At 38.8% G+C, this 26,130-nt stretch overlaps 1 protein-coding gene across 5 annotated transcripts in view; it reads left to right on the plus strand.

The window, feature by feature from the left end:
- NCKAP5 (NCK associated protein 5) overlaps positions 1-26,130 on the plus strand; it is a 337,371-nt gene that overhangs the window by 299,487 nt on the left and 11,754 nt on the right. For 2 of the 5 annotated variants that reach the window (XM_042877826.1, XM_042877827.1), the window contains exons 16-19: positions 5,312-5,626; positions 7,793-7,929; positions 9,433-9,562; positions 12,230-12,417. In XM_042877826.1, coding sequence (XP_042733760.1) covers positions 5,312-5,626; positions 7,793-7,929; positions 9,433-9,562; positions 12,230-12,417 — 770 coding nt within the window. Of the gene's footprint in view, positions 1-5,311; positions 5,627-7,792; positions 7,930-9,432; positions 9,563-12,229; positions 12,418-26,130 lie in introns of those variants that run through there. The other 3 variants (XM_042877829.1, XM_042877830.1, XM_042877831.1) reach the window with 3 other exon arrangements.

The raw sequence follows: 26,130 nt of genomic DNA on the forward strand, positions 1-26,130 counted from the left end.
CACAATTTAGGAGGATTTCTGTGAAAAATGTGTCACCATATGTCTTTCTAAATTTGCTCGGAGGATGGATCCAGTTCCTAATTTGATGCTATCTTTTCCATTTTTATAGAGTCTAGGGAGCTTCGATTTGTACCTTAATTCAGAGACCTGAACTGTTGACATTTGATTAGCCATCGTGGCATATCATAAAAAACTAGGCTTTTCAGAAAGAAACCATCATGAGAGACCCGGTGTGTTGTTTCAAGATGCTTGTACCAGTGGTGGTTTTGGAACACCATTTAACATTGCACTTTTTTTTTTTTCTTCTTTTTTTTTCCCCAAAAATAAATGGAGTTCCTGAAGGAAAATTCTGTTCATTCTGGCTTTAAATCATATGGTTTCTCACCATCTCCTGCCTCGATGCAGCTGCTTTAACTGTGATTCAGCTATTTTGGAAGAGCTGTACTTGAATATTGAGGATAAAAATTGTAGCTTACCTAAAAGTCACTCAAAACTCTCTGTGTTGTTAATGAGTTTTCACATCATTAATTAAGAAATAAAAGCAGTCTGTTTCAGGTTTGCGTGTATATATCTGAATGTTTATTGCCAGTACCCTTAAGTAAAGTCATCTGCAGGGCAGAACTAAAAAAAAAATTATTTAAAGCCTCATTTAATATTCATGTGGCTTTAATTTCAGCGTTGTTTTCTACTAATAAACAAAAAGCAATTGCTACTAAAATAAACAAAATAAATATCATATGTTCTTCTTGCATTTGCAAAACCCAGAGCTTCCTGGGCACTTATTAATTAGTCTGTATTTACCACAGAGAGCATTTATGGCTAAGCACTGTCACTAGTCCTGTGTGTTGGGAACAGAAAATCAAAGAAAATGTCTCAAGGTGAGTGAAACTGAAATCCAGTTTATACGAGCTATTTGAGAGCAGGCAAATCAGTGATTCCTCTCCTTTATCCTTAAGAGCTTCAAATGCACCAGTCAGTGAACACAGACCATCAGTGGAACAGCCAAATAATACCAGCAGCAAATGCACTCTTAGACACCGTGTGCAGCCCATTTATCTGGGATGCTAAGTGTAACTTTGACTCTTTTTCAACTGTGGACTAATGGAGTTGTCCCCGAACTAGAGTCAGCTTAGCTACCTCTAATAGTAATAGCAAAAATAATGATTGTAATGCTTCTTGGAAGTCTTTTGCAGCGTAGTTTCTGAACAGATTCCTAAATAGCTGGTGGCTGAATTGATTTGGGGTATTCCTACACAAGCATTGCTCATTGAAGCAATTGCAGAGTGGTTATATACTGGTTGCAAAAGTCCTAGGATCCTTATTCTTATGTTATCATTCGTTAACAGGGAGGCGTTATTAGCTCTCAGTATTAGTACAACGAACTGAAGCATAAAGTGGGAAAGAGATAGTCCTGTTGCTACATGGAGAAGGCATGGCTGAGGCAGCCCACAGTCAGTACCTGGGTAAATAATGAATTCTCCTTTTTTAGGTTTTGCTGTCTTGTGTGTACAATAGGATAGGTCTCTTATTAGGAAGTAAGAAATGAAGGAAAGCATCCATCCATGCCTTGAATGAGCAGTCCCCAATAAGATGTTCCTTAGACAGTGTGCTATTGCTGGTTTCCAGCCTTTGCGTCTCAAGGTTCTAAGGAAAAAAATGTTCCTGGAAAAGCCACATTTCTGCATTTTTGCAGACACATTGCTTATCTTGGTTTCACTCCTTGCATCAGATATGAGGTCTTTTCTTTCTTCTCAACTTGTGCTCATCTATCAAGATTTCTTAAAGACAGTTGCAAATGTATAAGGCAGATTGGCTAGGACAGATGTAAAATCAAAGAGACATACAGCCATAAAAGAAGCAGGATGGCTTCCCAAAATATTTCTAGGCTGGCCTCGTTGGCAGCCAGGTTGTAACTGGGCTGCAGTTAATTACCTTTTACACAGAGCTTGATGTTGCTCTTCACATGAACTAGAAGTCTCGTTATTTGTATTCTAAAGATTCCAAAGTCCTTTCTAAAGGACTAAAATCATATTTCTAATATCTTGTCTACTGTGAAAAGTGTATAGATTTTTAGTAGGTATGCCACTATAACACAGAGAGATTATTCCAGCAGTCATCCATTGTAGGGCATCCCCAGGTGGAAAATGCATGTAGGCCTCTGTATTTAATGGACCCTGACAGATGTGGAATGCAAAATTTCAAACATTATCCAGGTTTTTTTCCAGTTCATTTATTCTCAGTAACAACCCTGTTACTTGCCACCAATATTCCCATGTGTGCAAGGAAGGGACCTAAATGCTGATAGGAGATTGGAAGTGTTTATTGCAAAAAATAAAAAATAAAAAATCCATAGGTAACTGTCAAAATAGAGAACAGAGTTATTGGCAGGATTGTTGGTCAGCTAATTTTTGACTTGTTTTAGGGTGGGTCTTGAATTGAAATGAAGCAGCAATTATGTATTTCAAGTTAGGAAATACATTTCAGAGGTTATGGTCAACTGTGAAGACAACTGTCAAACAATTGGAGAAATGATATATTGAAGTTAGAGATCTCTGAGAAAAAAAAAAAAAAGGTTGACTATAAAGAAGCAGTAGAAGAAATACCGAACAAGTTGGTAAAGTCTGTATTTTTGTGCTTTTTTTTTTCTTATTTTTATTATAAATGGGTGTAAACTCTAATCCCAGATTTAAGCAGACATTTCTTTTTGTTCAGGTTCACTTGCAGACTCATAGTTTAAAAATGCACTGCACAGTCCTCCTGTTAACTGTTCCTCAGTGTGTGTTATTCCATTTCACCCGTGCAGTGCCTATGGGAATATCAGGGCTGGGATATTTTTTACCTAGAGTAGTCTTACAGGCATTTTTAGTTTTAGATACTGATAACGCTTTGTATCCAGATAGAAAACATTAACGCATTCATCTTTGACTAATTGGATCAAATGATGGTGTAAACCCAAAAGGAATAATTTGCTTGAAATTGACACTGATTTGGCAGAAAACATTCATTTTTTTTTTTGTGGATGCTTTAGCATTGCAGATGAAGAGAAGGATGTGCAAATAAAGAGATCTGTTTTGCCATCTGTAGTTTAAGTTCTTCCTGCCAATGCCACATGTAGCTTAAAGATGTTTATTAACTGATCAAGCAGTTTTGCACAGACTTATTACATTTGAGATACTATTATGAAAAAAAAGAAAAAGTATTAATTAACAATTTGGCATGTTTCAAAATACTAGAAAAATGATAATCCCTTTGTCAGAAAAAAAAAGTTACATGTTCACCGATTACTCTTGTCAGCTTAATAGAAAATCTTGATCTATCTAAAGAAAGACCATTGTTAGGATTTCTGTCTTCCTTTACTGATGGGATTAGCATCCTTTCGAGTGTTGTAGATGCTCCGTGCCCACTCGATCTTATATATCTCTCAAAAGCTTCTTTCAAGGCTTAAGGGTACTTCTGAAAACAGCTTGCTGGAAATTTCCCAGTGAAACTGTTCTTGATACAGAGCTATTTTTGACTGATATTTTTGTTCTTGAAAATGTCTGCTTTCTGTGGAAAATTCTGGTTGCTACTCAAATGTTTCAGCTGAAATTTATGTCAATCGTGTAGTTTTGTAGCCAAAACTTGAAAACTTATGTGAGGAAAATATCAAACCAGCTGTAGCGGTGAGCACATAGGGGAACTGCACGCCTTTCCTGAGGTGAGCTGATGCTTTGGTAGAAAATAAGTCCCTTTGCTACTAGCCTTATCGAGAAAGCCTGGTTTAAGCAGAGCAATCTGTGACTGTTTTTCTTTTTTTCTTCTATTTTTTGGTATCTAAAATAAAGTTTCCCTGTTTGTTGCTGTTTGCTTTTAATATTAAGATAAATTGGCTGACACAGTTAGTAACATACACACTTCTTCAGCTTTACTACCTTCAAACAGAAACTTAGTTTGTGCCAGTCAGTTCAAGTAGAGATAATGTGCTTGTGATAATTGTGTCTGGTATCCATCAGTATATTTTATTGGTAACCTCCTGGTCCCAGGTGGCAGGGAATGGCTTGGGTTATCAGATCATTGGTTTTAGAATGTTCTTTTCTGTGGTGCTTCCAGTTTACTCAATGTCTCCTCTGAAGAGCTCTGCCTTTCCAACATAACCAGTGCTCTATAGATATCTTCCTTCTGGTCAAGAAGAAACTACTGGAAGTCCTTTCTTACTCTATTATTTTCTTTGCTTGATGACTGATAGTTGTTAGCTGGAGCACTGCCTGTCCGTGAGCTGAAAAATATCTCCAAATTTCTCAGTATTAGGACACTGCAGAGGAAAAAATAATGAATGTGACTTGACAAAGAACTGCTAACTACAACAGACTTAAATAACAAATGAGGATATCATAGAAAAAATCAATACTCAGGAACATATAGAGATAGAAAAGATGTATTGGGTCATGTTCTGCATCTCCTGCTAGAGTACAGTTGTTCACTGCGGTATGTCTTTTATTCAGTGTGGACTTAAATTATTCAAGCAAAGGAAATACTTCTACTTCCTTTGGGAGTGTTTGCCACAGACTGCAGATCTCACTGTCAAGGGATGTTTCCAGGTGTTTAACCTAATGTATGTCTGTTTTCCAGCCATTAGTGCTGTTCCCTCTCTGAATTTCATGTCTCTCAGAAGAACTGTGGTTTCTTCAGTATTGTCTACTCCTTACACAAACAAATCTGTGGGAATTAATGGAAAATGCAAGGGCAAGTGATGTGACACCCTCGTAATGTTTGCTGGAAGGCTATGCACAGCCACACTGCTTCCAAACCAAATCCTTCGCTCAGTGTTGTGAAATGTGCACTTATGAAAGTGGGATGTGCTGAACCAGAGTGTGACAAGGAAAACCTTCTATCCAAGTTCTCGAGAAAGTTTTGAGAGACCAACATCTCTGGGAAATTTATAAGTCTTCATTTTATGTAAGAATTCACATTGGGATGAAACCTCTCTGTGGGTCTTCAAACTAATTCATTTAAAAATAGCTGCACTCACTTTCCAGAACATCCCCCTTCTATTCATTGTCACATCCTAAGTCCGTGGCAGGCCAGTCTCAGCATATTGATGTGTGCTGGTTTCATTGCACCTGAAAATGGTATTTCATTGTTTTCAGTTAAATAAATATGTTATGTTGAAAGCATGCAAATAACAGCAGCATACTCACAAGATGCAAAACAATTTTCTTTCCTTGAAACCTTACCTTGAAGATGCCCTCATTTCCCATAGACCCTTTTACTGTCTTTAAGAACCAGCCACTTCTTTCACTGCACCGCATCACAGAGTTTTCCTGTCCCTTAGAGTCTTGCTGCCAGATGAGGACGCTGGACAGCGGGATTGGAACCTTCCCACTCCCCGACTCAGGGAACCGATCTGCGGGGCGACACGTGTCTAAGCAGGAATCGACCTTGGAAACAGAAGCCCTCGCACCGTCTGAGCAAGTTCTTCTTTCAGCTCCTTCAGTAAAAGCCAAAACTCTTGAGCGAGAAGTGCCTTCAACAGCTATGAGTCAGGAGTCTGTGGAAAGCATAATTAGTCACTCAACATCTGATCCAGCCATGACTGCCAAAGGTATACGACCTTTTCAGAGTCGCCTTCCAAAACCAGATTCCTCAGGTAAAATGTCAATTACACTGAAAATCGCATTATTTCTGTCCCGATGTCTGTTTAGATAAGCAGAAGTCCTATAATAATGACGATTGATAACAGAAATGTTAAATGCAGTGCAGAAAATATTGCTTTTAGGAATGCGTGAGGTTAAGTTTGTGACCTGAGCCATATGGAAATTTTGTTACGCACAGTGCTTATCTGTAACCAAGGAAGAAAAATGTGTTAAGTACTTAAATGGTTTTCTCAAGAAACAGTACTTGAAAAAAACATATGCCAGCCTTGGAATTTGAACTGAATAAGAATACAGATGTTCAGCAGTATACAGGATCAGACTTTATAGCAAAGTACAAAGAATAGCTATGTTGTGACACAGAAAAGACATATCCACAAAGACTTGCTTTTGAAGCTGTATTGAGACAAAATATTCATTTGGCCTCAATGCATAAATTCTGAATATATGGCCTGGGCCTCAAAGGAACTCTTATTATTTTTTTACTACATGGTACAAATATATTTATTTATATGAACGTAGAGTACCTCACTTTAACTTGTCTACCAATATGTGTTTACTATGGACTATAAAAGGAAAGCTGACAAAGCAATGAACAGACTTACAGTCCAGCAAACCATCAACACGTAACTTTATATTAGTACATAGTTGCACTGAACTCAGTGCAATCCCTTACAAACGTCCACTGACCTTTTTTTTGAATATATTGAAGGCCTCTGAGTTACTAATATATATGCCAATCATTACACACAGCATTTATTTTGTAATGCAGTTTTTCATAGTCTGTGCAATAGACATGGGGGAAAAAACACTAATAGTAATTGATTTCATGGAGAAGAGTGTGTTTTGTGTTTTGTTTTGTTTTTATCTTGATCAAATGCAGTGTCATTAGTGTTATGCTTGTTAGCACTGTGTCAACAGACGTATTTGCCCCTGTAAAACTTGTGAGCGCTTAACTTCCATGAGTCCATATAAGTGAGATTCCATATAATTAACATGGAAGGTTAAATATGGAGTTTAAACTTAGTTTAAGTCCATCAAATATGTGTTCTGTTAATGAGCTGATGGAGATTGAGCCTAGGAGGAAAGAAGTCTCTTTTATATGTTCATCAGATGCATAACAGCAGAATCCTAATTAAACGCCTTAGAACTAGTTGATTAAGCAATATTCCCATTGTGGTGTTGTAATGGTATAATAATCTGCAAACACACATTGTATGCCTTATTGCAGTCTGCTCTGCTCATTTCAAATCAAAGCTAAATAAAAGATATTTTAGTACTTAGTATATTTTAAATAAATGTACCGTTAATTAATGGTACAGCTAAGAAGGATTCAGAAGAGAAATCTCAGTTATAGATTATATGCTACATGCTTGAATAGCCACATGTGTGACCTCAATTCAGCAATGTGCTATAGAGTAGACTCCATGATTAAACACTGTCATTATAACAAATTGAATAGGAACTGCAACCACTGAATTGCTTCATAAGAAGTCAGTTGCTGTAAGATTGTTCTGATCCTAATGTTAATATTCACTGCACCAAACTTGTAAGGTTTGTATCTTAATTAAATTGTCATGAAGAGATGTTAAAAAAGTAGTATAGATGAGATGGTAGGGTCAACTTATTCTTTACCAGATTGTTTTCCACTGATTCTTTTCCTCTCCCTTCTCTCTCTCTTCCAAATTTCAATTATCACTTTATTTCATATGCGCTGTATATCTTCTCTGATGTTCTGATTTTGCATAGTGCAAATATAGCAAATAAAAAGGCTAACTGACTGAGAGTTTCTGCTACAAAGGTACTTCTAATTATATTTATGTTAACACCCTGTTCTCTCTCTGAGAACATAAAATAGCAAAGCAGAACATACAATGCCTGGAAGAAGTTATTGTGTATTGTTTCTTATTTGAAAGAGTATATATGTCAAAACTAATAGAGAGATTTCAATCTATGCCTTCCTCTCCTGTCATTAAGTGGAAAAAGGCTTTGGATAATATTCTGCCACTGTAGTTGTTAGGGTCATTCCAGTAAGAAACTAAACATAATTTGAGGTAATACAAGTTTCATGATTAGCACTCAGTTTTTACTGAATTAAAATTGAAGCACTCATGAAGATGGCGATGAGACCTACAGTTTAAATAATGCCTTTCTTAATTCAGGAATAATTAACCTTGCAAAGCAAAGTGAACGAGAACCAAGTTCTGTGACCTCTACCTCATTAGAGCTTACTGAAGAAACTGTAGAAAATAGAAAAGCTCTTTCAGATTGGACAACCAAGAAAACTACAAAAGCAAAGGTATCAGTTAAGAAATGTCACCTATTAAATGAGATATGTACTGTGGTGTAAAGAATCAGAAATGGTGAATGTTCTTAATATAGTGGAAAGAATAACTAACAATCTAATAGCTACATTTATTATTTTTTTGCCCTTCATTGGCAATCTCATTGTTTATTAATAATACAGCACTGAGAGGCACTTTGTCCTCATGCCTTACAAATTATGATTAATTATAATGCACAGGCATTTTATAGACAAGGAAATTGATACCTTTTTACCGTGTTTTCCTCTTAGAGAAATTTCATCTTGTTTGTTTGTTTTCCTTTGGAAATTCAGATATGTTGTGTTCCCTCCCACCCCCAGGTCTGTTTTTCCTTGTCTGTATGGCTGTGTAATGTAGTGTGCGTGATTGAGCAGGTGTGCTATGAAAGTACTGTGAAAGAGAAAGTATTCTCTTTTTACATGTTTCCGTGTGGCTGTGGTTAATCTCTGCAGTGATCTGTCTGTCCTTCAGCGTTTTCATGAAAACTGCAGAAAGAACGAAGAGGCAAATGTACATACCTGTGTAAAAGCTACAGCTGATGGTTGTTATTCATATTCAGGAATGCCAGGCTGTCAAGCCCAGTGAGAAGCACAGGGTCAGCAGGTTAGCAAATAGCAAGAAAAACTTACTCCAGATAGTGGGCATTAAGGCAAGGGAGCTGTCAGACTGCTGGCTAATGGGACTTACATTGTAAGAGGCTGAAAACCTTTGGTTGCTTAACTTTTGTGCATGTCTGCTTTATCCATTTATTTACTGACTGGAGTAGCTCACATTTTTATATAGTCCATGCTATGGATATTTAGGACAGAAACAGAAAGAAAAATGGTTTGCTTGTGTATTATTGGCAAACTGGCAGTGAATCCTCTGTAGTGCAACACCTTTGGCTTCCAAGTCATGACAACATGAGTGTGATATCCACCTTAACTCAGGCACAACAGGTCACCCCCAGTCCCCAGACCATGTTAATATGCTACATGTGTACTGGTAATTGGTCTGTGTAGAGTCAAGACCTTGGTGTGTCTGCATCTGATGTGTGAATGTGGCTTTGGCACTGCAGCTGGCTTGGATACTCCCTGTTTTATGAGCAGTGTTGGGCATATTTGGCTGCATGCAGAATCCCTCAGGACTGATACTCACTCCACAAGTATGTGCTTCCTATCTAATGAATGTCCTTCAGCATCAGTTAAAGCTGCAGTGTGCATGAGAAGATGGGGAAATTGATGTCACTCTTTGAAAAATACATTTTAAAACTCTCTTGAGTCTTGATAGGCAATTGAGGTTACAATAGTAGGTAGTATTTGATGATTACTTACTTGAAGGATAAGTGGATAATTAAAATAGTAAAAGATGTTTTAACAGTTGAGTTATCCATTTCCACTGCATGAGGAATATAAAATTTTCCACTCACAATACCATCTTCTGCATTATTTTTATATATTTGCATCATCTGAATGATCTCAATACCCTTACTTGTGCAGGACAGAGCTCTAAGAGTGTGCACTTACTCTGCCAGCAGCAGTGACACTGAACCGGAGCCCGAGTATGGAACAAATTATTTTCGAACTGCAAAGGAGACGTTAGTAGAGTTAACAAAGAGCAACAAACAAGGTAACTGAAAATGTCTGCATAAGGAATGTGTATCTCCACTCTGACTCAGCAACAGATAATGTCCTTCACTGGACTGCCTAGTTTTTGCTTTCTAACCCCAGATCTTACTTCAGTCTGATTTTCCATTAGCTTTTCATTGCTTTCTATTATATCTGTGTATCTTTTTTTTCCCCTCTCCTCTGCTATTTTTGCTACCAGGAGCTAAACTTTTAGGCTTTTATGTACAAATAACTGCACTGTAAGTAAAAAGTCTTCTGTTCCATTTTTACAAAATTTAAAAGGTGGCTATGAAGATCCTTTCCTCTTTTTACTTTTTAAATTTTATTAGCTGGTTATAATAACTCAATGATCAAGGCCATAGCATTCCAACCTGTGTATCAAAGTGTTGTTGGTTGTGATGCCACCACAACTGCGCATATGCACAACTCCATATTTATGTTGCCATTTTCAAGTATCAAACCTTTCCACAGCATGTGGTAGCAATTCGGGATTTACTGAATTCCAGTAGATGGAAGCACCTTAAGCAAAGCTCTCGACGTAATAGTTTTCTGTGTGTTTAATAACTGCCTTGCCATGCCCACCAGCTCGCCGTGCTGCAAGCCACCCTGCAGTGCAGCTGTGTGTCCCCTGGGAGGGGAGCAGAGCGTGGCTCATCTCCTCACCCACACAGCCAGTGCCTTCCCTGTCGAGTGCAAAGGCCAGTGCAAGGTCTCAGCACCACTGAGGCTCTAAGAGCTTAAGCAGTGCTTCAGTGATACAGAGGATTTATGCTGACCCCTGGCACAGCAGTGAGCTTAACCTACCAGACATTAGCACCTACAGTAGATACCGCAGAGATGATTGCATTAAAAGTGCCACGGACAGTGAGATGCTGTGGGCAGGCACACTGTGCTCTGTAGTGTCTGCTGGGAGCTGGGCTGAAACAATTGACATTTTCAGAGAGGATCCATTTTGTGTGATTACACCACGGGCAGAGCAGAGCAAGAAGCTCAGGCTGTTTACTTACATTACTCATGTAACTTTGTGGTTTTAATCTGTATGAAATGTTGCAAGTAATTTACCTCAGCCAATAAACAGGATTGCTTGCTACAGATTACATTCTCTGGTGGGTTTTGTTGTTGTCTTCTTGGGCTTTTTTTCAAAGGAGAAGGTAAGGATTTCTTCCAGTATTGATCACAGTTTGCAAAAATAAGGATTTCAGCATGTGTGAGCAGTTGCATTAAATGACACCAGGTTCCAAGTTTGGCGATACATAAACAGAACTTAAAATTGCCATTTTGCATAGCAAACCATTAATTTTTTGTATATGTGCCTAACCTTTGGGCTAGTAAAAGAACTGAAATTCATAATTGTGACTGAGGCAAATAGAAAACAGAATTACAAGCCATTATTGCAGAAGTATTTCTGCCACGGTTGTTCTTTTTAAACTGGATTTCTGCCCTATAAATACAGTTCCCACATTCAGATTATTAACAGTACTTTATTCCATTCTGTGTTCAAAGATCTTAGCTTCTTTATGCATACAAGTGATATATCCTCAAAACAACCACATGAGGCTGAGGTGGGGGCTGTAGCAAACTGAGTCACAGTGAACGTTTTTTGTATGCATAGATAATTATATTTACTAGATGAATCCTCAGAACATTAATGAATTTTCCCTTGTTGCAGTATTCTAATGTTGGAGTGATTTTCATTTTCCATTTATGTGTGGGGAATGGGAAGACTGATAGACTGAGTGCCCAATGCAAAGACTATTGAAAGCCAGTGATAAGAGCCTCATTGATTTGGTGGGCTTTGGAGGAGACTCCCAGTGCATTGCCCAGTGTTACAGAGAAAGTCAGCAGAATAGCTTGGAATAAGCCAAAAGTACCGGGTTCTTCCATTTCAACCATGAGAATGTTTTGATTCCAATTTCATGGAGGTTTTGTTCTGTTGTGATTCTATGGGAGGCACTGGAGGCAGAGGCTCTTCTAATGCTATAGGTTACAAGTTAGAATTGAAGTTTGTTAACAAAAAGTGTGAGGAAAGAGTCTAATGATCATTTAAGCCTCTCTCCCCTGTGTTTTTTCGTGAAGCTGCAGAAAACTTCTTTGGTTTTGATCTTAAGTATGAGTTTTGATCTTTGGGCTTTGGAAGCTGGGGTTGTACTCGTAATGTTCTTGTATTAGAGTAGATATGTAATAAATGAGTAGGGCCCGTTTCTTAACCTTGCTAGACTATGTTTTATACTGTTGTTTTCCTTGGCTAAAAATGTAGTTACAAAGAAAGAATTATCAGTAGTCCAACTGAAAGACATTAAAAATGAGCTTAGCATATCTGCTATGTAAGGCTAGTGAGAATGGAGAATGAAAACTTACAGCAAATAAATAAATGGAGCAATCCTTCCAAATTAACCAACCTTTCTACATTAAAAGAAAAAACAAAAAGAAAATTTAGCCATCTCATGCCATCTCCTCCACCCTGTGTTAGATAGGAACAGTCCATTCTACGTGTATGGATTGGAGAGTTAGCAGCTAGTATTCCAATTCTTTTATTACCATTGAACTCCAAATACCTTAAAATATTTTAAAAAAATTTTAAAAATGTAAAATTACATTACAATTTATTTAGGCTGTGTTTCATCAAGTAAATATGCCTTACTGACATTATTTTTAATGTCTTTTGCAGCTGAGCAGGAAGAGCAGAAGCAGAGAAGGTCAGTTCTGGGGAACCCAATGTCAATCTTGGATTTATACCAACACAGTCTCTATGGCCATTTTGGAGAGGATGGACCTGAACAATTAACACATTTCAGTTTAATTGAGCAGCTGAGTGAACCTTCCAGTAAAGACAGCAAAGGCAAAGAAAGCCCAACTGTGAGTTACTGTGATTTTTATATTACATCTCATTTTCTTCATGATTTTTACTTGCTTCTTGTTTCCTCCTTAATGTGTTGATTGATTACTAAAACTAGGCAGACTGGAAAGAACAGCATGACCCACAGAAGAGTAAAGATCTAAGTATATTTAGAATGGGATGTTACGTTCTGATGCCTGTATGACAAGGTCTTCCAAGATTGAAAACTAGAGACAGGCTAGGGATAGCATTCTGCTATTAAAAGGAGCTGAAATTCGAAGCTAGCAAGAAAACACAGAAAGTATCTTTTAAGACCACTCTTTCATATCAAGTTAGCTACTATGTGTAGCACAACAGACAGTAAACAAATGAATGACACATCTGAAGTTGTTTCCTAAAAATGTGAATGAAAGCAGGCTATGGAACTCAGTTATCTTCTGTTCTCTGATGAAATATGGTTGATATGAGCTCTTGTACTCCTAATTTGGGGGTTCTGAAGATTATTTTTTTAGTGATCAGTTCTAATGGATCTTGATGCTAAATACAACCCTTTTTCTTTTCTCCCCTTATCTCATGTGACCCCACTTGTTATTTCTGTCACGGGAAGTGCTAACCCTGGCATCATGTAATCTCAGAATCTTTGAGAAGCACCCTCTCAGCCTATTTTCTCACACTTCTTTCTCACTTGGTCTCTCCTTTTCTCTAACAAGCCTATTTGTTTGAAAACAGGGTTACCCAGCCATGGTGCACTGTTACCATTTTGCTTTCGTTTTCAGGGTCTTTGCCCAACTCTTTTTTCTTCTTTTTAAATACAAGCTCTTTTGTTTCCATGTAAGATACCCACATTTGGGGTATCTTACAGTATACACAAAGGTGGTAGCAGAAAATAATGAAAGAGCTGCAGTTGTTAGCATAACAATGCCATTCTTTAAGTTAAAAAAATACATATATATATCTCTTCCCAGACCCCATTTTTCAGCTTCAGAGAATGACTGTGCAATGTAACTTCAGAGGTGATTAACCAAAGTTAGAGCCTTACATCTTGCAGGAATCCAGGCCAAATGTGCAGAAGGAATGTGTGGCAATACCTCTGTTTATTCCAACTCTGCTGGCATAAAAGTCCCACTTAACTCAATATTAAATTGACTCACAAACTTCTGAAATGCATCAGCCTCATTTCCTGATCAACCAGATTTCACTAGTCCTCAGAATATGATTCAGTATGAATATATTTGAGTCATATTAGAAAGAATAATTGTAAAGAATCTGGTTTTTTAGTTGGGAAGAAGAAAAGGGAGGAGGGAGGGGGAAGGTAGAAGAATACTAAGGATAGATGAAGAAAAATAATATGAGCACCCACCTGATTCTATGTCTTAAACTTTTAGAGATTCATAGCTAAGTTATGTAGATGAGATTAATTATATGTGTGTGCGTGTGTGTGTGAGGCATTTCTGCCCTCTGAAGGCCAAAATCTTTTGTTATTAACAGAGCAATTAGATTTGGTCCACTATAGAAAAGTTGCTCAGATTTATGTCTTCTTTTATTTCATTCTTATGCATTTCTTGTGCAGGACAGTGTGCCAGTCAGCACCAAAACTTAAGCAAAACTCATTAAAACAGCCTTAGGGTCTTTGCAAAAGTCCATCACAAAGTAGAAGGCAACAGGTATAACTCAGCACAAGCATTTTTTCATGCATTGTGGTGGGGGCCTTTTGAGAATACTTTGAAGCTCTGAACTAGCTCTCAAAACAGCATTGCCTCTCAGTGAACAGTGCTCAATGGAGCACTGGGGATTTGCCTATTAGTATTAAACTTTTCAGAATGACAAATGAGAAGCAGTGACCATGGAAAACAGGTTGCCCCAAACTCCTTGTTTCAACCAGCATGGCAAATTTGTCTCAGCTGTAATTTGTCCAACCTGAGAAGATCCACAGTCCGTTTCATTTAGAACTCCATGTTCTGGAACTTCTCCCACCAGAAGGGGGGACACCAGAAACTGAGGCACTTACAGCCAACAACTCTGGGGGAAAAGAAAAGAGAGAAGTTTTGAGGTGGGAAAAATATGCAGCTTTCATATGAAATATCTGGCATTTTGAACAAGGAAACGCTCTCTGCTTTGCATTTCCTTCCCCAATAGTGTTTGTTAAGCCTTAAAATAATAATAAAAAAATCCAACCACACAAGCACCGTGATGGACAGAATGAGTTTACTCTGCTTGTCGAAAGAGCAGTGTGGTGTATCAGTCCCTTATCCCAATTAAATTGGACTGTACAGCACCAGTAAGAGAGTGACTTCAGCCTGGGTGCTCTAATGAGGTGCTCTGGCAGAAGCTGTGCTTGCCCAGGCTGTCACTTGGGATGTCTCCTTCTCTCATTCACCAGTGTTACCCCCAAAGTATAGACACAACAAGTTTAATCAGCAGAAAGTACTGCACAGAAGGAGTTTCAGAGGGGAAATGATCTGTGGACAGTTCCTATGGTAAAGAGACACTGAGTGGGCAGTTTGACGAATCACAAAGGCTTCCATACATTGAAAGAAGTATTTATTGTTCCGTATCTGCAAAGTCTTGAAGAGCATTGTGGTTTAATTCCCTTGACTCTTCTCACGGCCAATTTGATGATACATTTATTTTGACCTGGGAAACATATTGTGAAACAACGTCATTCTTTTGTACGCTGCAGTATTCTGGACAAGGAAAACAAATCACAGTTTCAAATAAAAAACATGTTGGTTTCTTTCACTTAACTTGAGACTTAAATTGAGATTTGAGACTTAAATTGAGACTTAAACTTTCACTTAAATTGAGAGCCATGGTGCATTTTTCTCATGTAGGATTTCCAAAACCAGAAACAATCTTTTTTACATGTTTCAAATAATTTAAATGATAGCTTTGGTGATTTAATAAAACGTGTGCAGCACCAAACTCCGCAGCAGCCACCAGCTGAGTAAGACCAATTGGGTGAAACTTCAGTGGGACACAGTTGCTTCTCCTGCTTGCAGCAGTAACTGGTAGTGCCTACAGCAGTTTTCTGACATCATGATTACTATTACATTTTCTCAATCAAAAAAACGTTATTTCATATTTCAGTTAACTTACTGTTTAGACTTTGAAACCTCAGGATCTTTTTCTTATAAGAATCAAAAAAACAAGATGAATTTCCCTTGCCCAGGCCTATTGTTTATTAACTTATTTTATGGTCAAATGAGAACCAATACAAGACTTTTTATTGTCTTCTTTGTTCCCTTGGAGAAATAATGGAAATGGTCAAAGTGTTATTATTCAATCATCCTTATGATCCCAAAGCAACGCAAATAATGGATTTTCTTTTCTGTCCTTAACCAACCATCCCATACTTCTTTTCTGTAATGTGAATCATAGAATCATCAAATCTTAGAATGGCCTGGGTTGGAAGGGACCTCAAGGATCACAAATCTCCAACCCCCTGCCACGTGCAGGGCCACCAACCTCCCCATTTAATACCAGACCAGGCTGCCCAGGCCCCCATCCAATCTGGCCTCGAACACCTCCAGGGACGGAGCATCCACAGCCTTTCTGGGCAGCTGTTCCAGCACCTCACCATTCTCTCTGTAAAGAACTTCCCTCTGATATCCAACCTAAATCTTCCATCCTTCAAGTTAAAACCATTTCCCCTTGTCCTGCTGTTATCTACCCTTACCTTTTCACCCTCGTGTTTTGTAAGCTCCCTTTAGGTACTGAAAGCTGCAATGAGGTCAACCCACACCCTTCTCCAGGCTGAACAAGCCCAGCTCCCTCAGCCTGTGGCTTACTTATATTTCAAGGTATAACTTGATAACTTGATAAAAAAAAACATCCTTTGTGGAAAGGACTGTGGTACCCATCCCGTGTTTCTAAATCCTCTTGCTTTCCCTCTGTTATGATGGTTCTGACATTTCTATCCCACCTGCTGTGTTAACTACATCAGCAACTGAATTAGCTGGCTCCAGTAGCTGAGGAAGTACAACGTGAAGTTATGCTGTTACTCAACATGGCAGAGTTTGAATGCATTGTACAGATGGCTGATGGAGATAAATGTTCAAATCACCATGTCTTGCGATTCAGGTAGATATGAGAGCATGCTGGCCAATACATGAAAAGGAAAGATTGGAGAAATTCCTACAGTTCTGGCTGCACACACAATTGGGACAGATGTGGTGACATTCCCAGATAAACTTGATGGTTTTTTACAGCCAAGTAAGCTAATTCAGTGTTAATGCTATGTGGTTGTTTCATTGTGCTCACAAGCCTTCAAATGTATCATATTGAGAAAATGGAGTATCCACAAAAGGACTCATAAGAGTAATAAGAATATTTAGCAATTGCACATCACTTACCAGCCATCTTCTGTGATCTCAGAGTGTTAGGTTGGGTTGGATGTATCTGGCATCCCTGAATTACAGCAGTTGGTAAAGCAGCCTGGACACCTCTGCTGGTTGCACTAAATAAGAGTAATGGGAAAACAGAAGTGTGAGCTTCAAATGCTTGAGGCTTGTCTCCTGTGGAGATCAGTAAGTGGTGAGGTAGTGCTTGAATTGGCTGCACAGCGAACACACTTCACACTGTGCATCTACTTAGGCAGCTCTTGAAGAGCATGCCTGCAAAGCTTAGGTGCATGATTTGGTTTCTCTGAATCATTTTTTGTTTTGTTCTATCTTATTTGTGCTTCTAAATAGAGCCACTCTTAAAAGAGGCTCTCCATATTTAAATGTCCATGGTAATGTAAGGGAGACAACAGCCTTTTCCACATTGCCAGATGTGCTAGGGAGGGATTCTGTTTATCACATGATAAAGACAGAGATAGTGATTTGGGCCCAGTTGCTAATTGGGAAGAGCTGCATCCTAAGAGTTTCAAGTGGGAAGGAAGTACAGGCCATGGAACTATCTGTTTGCTTGCCTGCTTAGCTGCTTACACCAGCTACCACACTTCTAACCCAAAACTGGGAAGATAAACTTTGCCCCAGGCTTGTCTGTGTGGAGAGCTAGTAAAAAGCAGCCATTGTAGCTACCATTTTTATTTTAAACAGTGAAATCTCTTTGCACCCTCAGGCAAGCACTAAATTATTACCTTGATTACACTGTTGTATATTAATGAGAGTTCATGCAGCTGGGGCAGCGCCGTAATACCCAGCTAACTGCTTGATCTCAGGAGCTCAGTTTCACTGTCTGTGAAGTGGGGACAGCGAAAATTAACCTCAAGTTACAAAGAAGAAAAAAGACAACAAATGCTCTAGATGAGCTTATTAGGGTCACAGCTTATTTTGTGCAATGTTTTGCTGCAAATAGAGAGTTTGAAGCAAGTTTCATAAAGTATTATATCAGAAATTAATGGAAGGTAAGGGACTTCCTTTGCCAGTGACAGAAAGTATCTAGAAATTATAGTTTTCTGTGTGCTAATTGTACGCCTGCGATTCATTTATGAGATGCATGAAGCGCACCTCCTTTTTGCTGTTTTCCTCACTGAGCTTAAGACAGAGGAGAATGATCAGGTGCAGAGGGAATCAGTCTGTTTCCTTTTCCAGGCCCAGTGAGACTAAGATGTTGAGAAAGATGTTGCCATCATAAGATTTGTAGATAGGGAATAAGACTGCAACCATTCTCTGACTTTTGTGTTTTAAGATCAATGCTTTTCTTTCATGCATGGAATCAGTATATCAAATCACTGCATAAGTTTAGGGAGGTGGTTTATTAATGTAGACATTAAGTGAGGCTGGCCTAGCACCACATGATCTCATTCACTCAGGATCAGATATCCTTTCATCTTCCTTGTCACAAGAACTGCAAATGCCTTTTACTGTGTTTGTGCTTCTGTGTTTTATCTTCAAAATGGAGAGCATGTTAGCACAGGGTATGTAGAGAAGATCCAGCAGCAGTTTTAAGTGCTACAAGAGAAAGGATAACTGCCCATCATATGTCCATTTAGGACTCAGCATGTTGGTTTTGGAAGCAGAGTGATTTGTGTTGCCCAGATGAGACGGGCACTGTTCTGAGCCTTGTGCTTGAGTTGACCAGGACCCACAGCCTACTCCTCACATGCTCTAAATGTGGCATGTACAGTAGTCTCTAAGCTGCATGTGTTTCCACTTACCAGAACTGACTTGGTAGGAGCCACTCTAGTGCAAATAAGAGAGTTTGAAGCAAGTTTTACGAAGTATTATATTGAAAATTAATAGAAGGTAAAAGGAGTCCTTTGCCAGTGACAGAAAATATCTAGAAATTAGACATTTCTGTGCTCTAATTGTATGACTGTAATTTATTTATGAGGTATACAAAGAGCACCTCCTTTTTGCTCTTTTCCTTGCCAGGCTTAAGACAAAGACATCACCCCCCTCCCTATCGCTGAGAGCTGCAAGCCTTCCTTTCTGTTTAAGTGAAGGTGTGATCCTCAGATGAACGATGCAGTGCTTGTTCTGCCAAAACAAAGACTGTCTGAGTAATTATCCAAGTTGATGTAAGATCCTTTGTCAGGGGAATTTCATAGGACTATTTGACAACAGAAGTGACAAAAACCACAGGAGCATGATCTGATAAGAAAACAGATTTTACCACATCACCCATGGGAGTATTACAGAATTAAAAATATTTTTCCTAGCCTCAAGCCTGATTCAACTCAGCATGGGGAAATAGGGAATCAGAAATAGGCTAGGTTGTCTCCAGACATCAACAAATCCCACATCGCTGCATGTTTTCCCCTTCCATAGGGCAGGTTCACACCTGAAAATCTGCTATTGAGTCTTATATTGCTAATCAGGTCTCATTGTTCCTCGTATCTTGCCATCAAAGTCGCCTCCAAAAGCTGAAGTGAAGAGACAGCAAAACAAACAATTTGAAGACTGCTAGGCAGTCTCCGGGGACCAAAGTCTCACTTGACGTGTATCACTTAAAAGAAATGTTGTGTAGTGTGGAAGAACATTCTTACAGTTAGCCCGAGGAACTAGCTTGGCAACAATAAAAAGCTGCAGTTATACTGAGACTCGTTTCTTTCCCTCTGCCTTCTAGGTGAGGCAAGTGAAACTTCTTTCACTGCTGAGAGCTGTAGAAAAATAGCATGCAGTGGAGAGTGGTTCAGCAGCAAGGAGAGTGATAACATTTTCTATAACTTGATTAAGCATAAAAAAGCTCTGGCAAGGGAAAAGGACATATGTAAGGGAGAGTCCACCGAAGGAAAAACATTTTAAATATCATGCAAGGGACGTTACACCATAAAAAAGCTGATACAGTTCTAACAGTAACAGACTCCATAATGTTAGTACTGTGCCACCAAACCCCATTCTGCCTAGCCCTCCAGCTGGTGTAAAAGTTCTCCCTATTTTATGTTTGTTTAGTGTATTTATGGGGATGGGTAGGTGGCGGCATTTTAACTCAGATGTCTTTTAGCACCGAGTTTTAAAAGAGTCTTTGGCTATCGGTGAGGGACATGAAGCATTTGGCACGGCACAGCAGGCTGCGTGGCATTTAGAACACATGGCGTGCAAGGCTAGCGGGAGAATCGCTGGGATGTGAGGCTGAGAGAAGATGCGGAGGAAGTGAAAAGCTGCAGCTCCAGTAGGAAAGTTAAGGATGCATCCCAGGCATGTAGGTACAGTTCTGGTGCTGATGGCACAGTCGCATAATGCCAAATCCCATGGTAACTCATGGCAGAGAATTGCTGACCCACACCTTTGCATCACACTGCACACTGCCTTGCAGGGACAGACACTGAGCACTGTAAATGTCTGTTTACCTACAAAACTCAAGATTACATAAGGATTTAACAGACACTGTGGCTCCCGGGCTTAACTAGGTAAATCCTTTCTTTTAACAAGAACCAGAAGCACGTACTGAGTAGAAGAATCATTTGCAAGCTGATTTCCCAGAGTGGAAAATGTTCTGAGCTGTTCCACAAAAGTTTGGCAGATGGAGCTGCTGTGGTTTGCAGCATGGCCCAAAGTGCACTGATGTTTCTGCCATTTGTAACCAGGCGCTCGTCAGTCCTCTGGAAATAAAGCTTTCATTTCATTTCTCTGTGTTGAATTGGAATATAATAATAATGCTGTCAGCCAAAGTGGAATCCAGGGCACAGTAGCAGCAGTAAATGATGAATATTAGTAAGCTTGTAAGACAGTGTAATTGTAGTAATGGTAGAAATGATATTATTAATAAAAAGCTAAAAATAAATTGGATTCAATAAACATTGGATTGAGTCAATCGAGAGAAAAGCAGTAAGGCAGAGAGGTATTCAGTGAGCTGTTTGTTTTCTGAGACTGGAAAATATTTTCACTCCAAGAGGAGCATCTGATTAGCAGAGTTAAATGAGATGAATAATGCTGTAATACTTCTGTGAATTGCGTTTCCAGCTGAAACTTGCCTTCTCCATCTATAACAGTGATGTGTTTGCATAAAGCACTCAAACATCACGAAGGGAAGGGCAGGGAATGATCAATCCATTACTGTGAGCGTTCTGTTCCGAGCAAAATACATGAGGACAAGTTGCACAGCTGATCCTAGCAGCAACTGTGGCAGTACACTGGAAATATGTTAGTAAACAGGATTTTTTGAGAGGATGCTTTTTGTTTTCATATGAGCAAATTTTATGTCACATATTTGCAAAAATCATTTTGCAATAGCTTGGTGATGTTCACACTTTGTTCCACCATCTATTTTTATCTCCCCAAAGTGATTCACCTTTTATTTAAATAAGAAGTTATATTTGATTTCATGCAGTGTGACACTGAGATTGTCTGCATTGTGCTGAAAAATATTAGGTATTTTTTTAAGCTTAAGCATTCTCATTTATGGTAAGTGCTGAAGGAAAATATTCTATTTCTTACTGTATTTTGTCCATGTTACATGAACTCATGGCTTTGTGGAGTTGTTTTGATGGAAAGCAAGATTTGTGTTTGGTGGGTCAAATAAACGTGGGATTTAGCAAACATATAAGCAGTAAGTGACACAGGGAAGTTTGTAAAGCTTCTAAGATTTGGCTACATATCTTAGGTACCTACTTAACTTCCACAAAAGCTAAGAGTGCTGCATGTTTCTGTGTCATGTTACAGTTCCCCCAGCCCAAACTGCTCTCCCTTCAGCTCTGAGACACATCTGCACAGCTCAGCCCCCCATACTGCCTGGGCTACTCCAGTCTTTCCCTGTGCACTGATAGAGGTCACCAAAACTTCTAGGTGCTATAAAAAGCTGTAGCCTTCAGAACTTTTCTTACCTCCTCTACTTTTATTCTCAGTAATTAAAGCCTGAAGTGACTATTTGTGGAATTGTCTGAATATTTATCAGTCAAACATTTAGAAGAGTTTTTTCTGTTATCTTATTGCACGTGTCATTGAGTACTCAGTATGGATCCAACTGTAAAAAAAGACATTAAATGGATTTGTGTGGATGAAGAATATATAGTGGAAGTGGGAGGGAATGAAGAAATTAGATATGAATATATTATATGGCTGAGTATTTTAGAATTTAAATGTTAATCATGCATTAATAGTCTGTGACATTTCTAATAACGTGTCTAAAATTCAGCAAGACATAGAATATGCAGAAGTTACCAGACCAGGAGGCTTGTTTGTAGCACATGTACTAAGATGCAAAGCAGATCTAAGATGTAAGAGCTTTTCAGACAATGCCTGAAACTGACGAAGTAGCTAAGCAGCCAGCACATACTTCCTAATCACTATTGCAAGCATTATTTTGCCCTGTGTAGCCTAGCTGCCAAATGCACCCTTACCTGCAGCCCTAATCAGTACAAATGCAGGCCAGTTTTTTCAAGCTTCATTTGTTTCCTAATGGCAGTACCTAAATTCATATTTAGACACTGGCTGCCCAGTTTTTGAGGGTGCTAGAAATCTGCAGCTTTTTTTAGAGCTTTGCACATTGGATCCTGTGAAAATAATGGTGTTTACATAGATGCTTAAAAATTGGTTTGGATGTTTTCCCTCTGTCAGGCAGAATTCAGACCGGTAGCATCCTTCTGCTCCTGCTGTACATTGGCTCTGTGGGCAGTGTCACAGAACGTCAGCAGGCAATTTCCCATGGGCTAAAGGGAAGGCCAAATACTCCGTCTTTTTTAATCTGGTCCTAAAATGTTACAGCTAAGATCATATCATAATGAAACTGTTTGTACTTCTAAGCCCATTTTTTAATTGCATTTTCCATACCGTTAGAGAATGAGCAACTCGAAAGTGCTGTAACTGTATCACTTATATCATTTTACTGAATATTTTTACTATTACTATTATTGGAACATCATCCATCCTTTTCTTGTTCTTGAGAACCACTTTAACAAGATAGGGTACCAGAGAGTTCAAATTTTATAATACTGTATTTCTATAAATGAATTCTATTGCAAGAAAAAATGGAATCTATTATGCCATCATTAGCACAGTGATGAAAACAGAGGCAGCAGAGCAAGCCAAAGAACAGCAGTCACCATCTAAAACAGCTGAGTAATGTGGAGAGCTGTAACCTTTCTTGTTATCGGATAAAGACTGAATAGTCTTCCAAAGTCCTGTTTGTTCTTAATAATGTCATCACTTGTTGGGGTGATACTGGAAGATGAAGTTGTCTAGGTATGTAGAAAATTTACCTATGAAGACATTTATCTACTTGTCTCATTCTACAGGGCAAATACTGTTGGTTTGATGTGTTTTTCTCTCATGTTACATAAAAGTACTTGGTTTCTCAGTGTTTATTTTTTAAGTGGAAGGGGAGCTAATACTGATGGTGCAGTGCATTGTCCTTCTGTCCCTGTGAAAGTGTTTGAGAGCCTACACACTCAACAGAGCCACGAACTTTGGTACTTTGGACTCGGGATTTTGGGTAGCTTTTGCCTTTGCTGCAAGAGATAGAACTTCTTTCACTTCTGTATCTTGTTCCCCAGAAGGTTATCTGGTATGGAGCCTAGACATCAAAGGCTAGAAGGATCCAGGTTTATGAGTGCATCACTATAGATAATTATCATGCATATTTACTCGGGGGAAGAAACTAGTCAGTATCCATAGCCCTAGGACACAGAGGATCAAGAGAAACTTCTCCATTGGCTCCTTAGGCTCTGGATAGCAGAAATCCCCTGAGCTTTCAGACAGAGATGTCCAATTGAAATAAAATTAGAGACAATTCCAATTGATATATCATAGTCTGGCTTGCTGTTGCTCGTGGCATTAGCATTTGCTAACCTGTGCTAAGCCAATTTTGTGAGACAGTTGGGAGTTTAACAAACCTATTTCAAATTTCATTTTGGAAGACTCTCAAGCATGGGGGAAACTGGTTGTGGTTTGTTCATTGCAGCAGATGGTATCCCATTTGGTGTTTGTTAGCTTTGTTTGCAGCTCAATATTTTGTTTCTAGGGGAACTCAGTAAGTTAAATAATTCATCTCTCTAATGCATTAAGAGTCTAATCCAAAGTCTACTGAAGTCAGTGCAAAACATTTGATTAACTACCACATACACTGAATCAAATGCCAGGTCCTGTACAGTGAGGAGCATTGCAGATGCACTCTAGTAAAGAGAACAATACAGGCCTCTGCCTCTGTCTTTCCACGGAGAATTTTCTGCCTGCAAAGAAAAAAGAAATGAATTTTCAAATTCAAACAAAGAGCTTAGCAGTTAGGAGTGCGGGACTGTAGAGATCAGAATAATGTTCTGGCTGTCTGACCAAATTGCTAAATCTCTTTTGCTATTAAATTCCCCTTTTTAAAAATAAAGAATATAAGAAATACCTTCCATCTACATTTAGAATTTAACCTTGTACTTGTAGCAGAATGCTTTGAGGACGTTGATGGGGCTCTGTAGTGATGCTAAGCAAATAATCACTTAATATATTCATCAAGAACTCTTACTCAAGATAGTGTCTTGCATCACAAGAGCTAACCACAAGCCATTGCTAAGGAACTTTCAGAACGTGAGAAGCAAACTTCCACCCTGGTCCTTCCATAAGTTTTGCATTAGCAGAGCTATGCTGCCTTCAGCAGTCCTGCTGTCCATGCAGAGCTCTTCTCAAAGCTGCATGGCCAAAGTTTTTATTCCATTCTTACAAGAATTCAAACCCTGAATAATCTAAAACACTGAAGAAAATCAACATCTTTAAAAGTGGATTTATATTCCAATAAATATCAGATGTCTGTTAATTTTCAGCAACAGTATTCAAATTATTTGCCAATAGAGCTTGGGAACTACTTTATTGAGTATTTTTATCCAGTTTTCCTGTTTGTGCCATCTTTGGTCATTCAGAAAATGAGCGCATATTACCTCTACAGCATAAATGCATGAATTCCAGTTGTATTTTAGTCCTCCTAGTGGCCTATTATATTAACAATATTATCATCTCTGTTTTAGGCATAGGAACATGTTCTGCATTACCAGTTTTCACAACAGTTTTCAGCATTAATACTACAGTAACCTGATATTGGTAGGTCAGTAAATCTTCTAAAGCATTTCTACAGAAAATGCACTCATGTAGCTGGCTGTCCCTTCACTTCTACATTTCTGTATTTATATATATTCAGACTGAAGCAAAATCAACATAAAAAAAATACTACATTATTCTGTCACTGCAGGGAAGTCCACAGGGAGGAGACTGAGTTCACATCTCCATGCTGAATTCCTACTTTGATCATTCCTGACAAAAATTTCCTTACAGCCAAAGAGGGAATCAGACCCTGCAGAACTGTGGTTCCCAGCATATACTTCTACTGTGCTTCCTTTCTCTGGAAAGCAACCAAACAAGGCCTTGTCATAAAAACATCTCACATTCTAATAGGAGATTTTTATAGCTTGAATAGATTCAGCACAAGTGTTTGCCACTTAGATCCTGTTGGCTGCATAGCCTGAACTGAAGGCAAAGGTGGAAAGACAAAGGACTGTCGAGTACATTTGGCTTTCACTCCTTGCTGTTTCCAGGCTGTGCCCCTCAAAGAGAGTCTGCAACCACTAATGTCTTGACCAGATCCAAGTGAATGACGTTTTCTATGCCTGCTTCAAACAAAGTAGGGTAGTTCTCTTGACCACAAACAGACGTATCTAAAGGATGAAGCAAACAAACCTAAAAACACAGACCAGCATTCCTCCAAATAACACCCAAATGATATGTTTGTTAATCACAACATGTATCACTGCTTTATTTTTTTAAGTTGGGAGGCAAGCTGAACACTTCATAAATTTCCTGGCTGTAGGAACATCCATCTGCATTTCCAGCAGTGGTCTTCTCAATGCTCAGCGTTATTCTGGTTATTTATTCACTGTGCTTCTTTTTGACCATCATTTAGAGCTAGGCAAAGGAATATTATCTGCAGTCTGCATTTGTGACAAGAATTGCCAATTCTCTGCTTATAGTCTTATCTCACATCTCCTTTTGCATTAATCCATATAGTTCTGGGTCACACCCCAGGACTGTATCCTTTCCTTAGTAGGAGATTAGCAGCAATCTATATTTTTTCCATCAGTATACATTTTATTCCACTGGCCAAAATATTAAACCTAGTTTTAGCTTGTTTCTATCTTGAGATTGTCACCACCAGCATAGGCATACTATTTTCAACCAGTAACTGACAACTGTGTCAGATGCTCCAAATGACATGGATCCTCTCAAGTAATCAGGCTTCAGTATTCGGGCATGTACCAGGTACTCCATAAGTCAAACAAAGAGGCCCCTTCCATGATGTCAGTCCAGCACGAGACAATTGGGAGGGCTGAGCGAGGAAGCAGAGCTGTGGCAGCTGTACAGTTCTGGCTTCTG

This window comes from Lagopus leucura, unplaced genomic scaffold, assembly GCF_019238085.1.
Source record: "Lagopus leucura isolate 7727_CA_CO unplaced genomic scaffold, USGS_WTPT01 Super-Scaffold_100019, whole genome shotgun sequence".
Taxonomy (NCBI): Eukaryota; Metazoa; Chordata; class Aves; order Galliformes; family Phasianidae; genus Lagopus; species Lagopus leucura.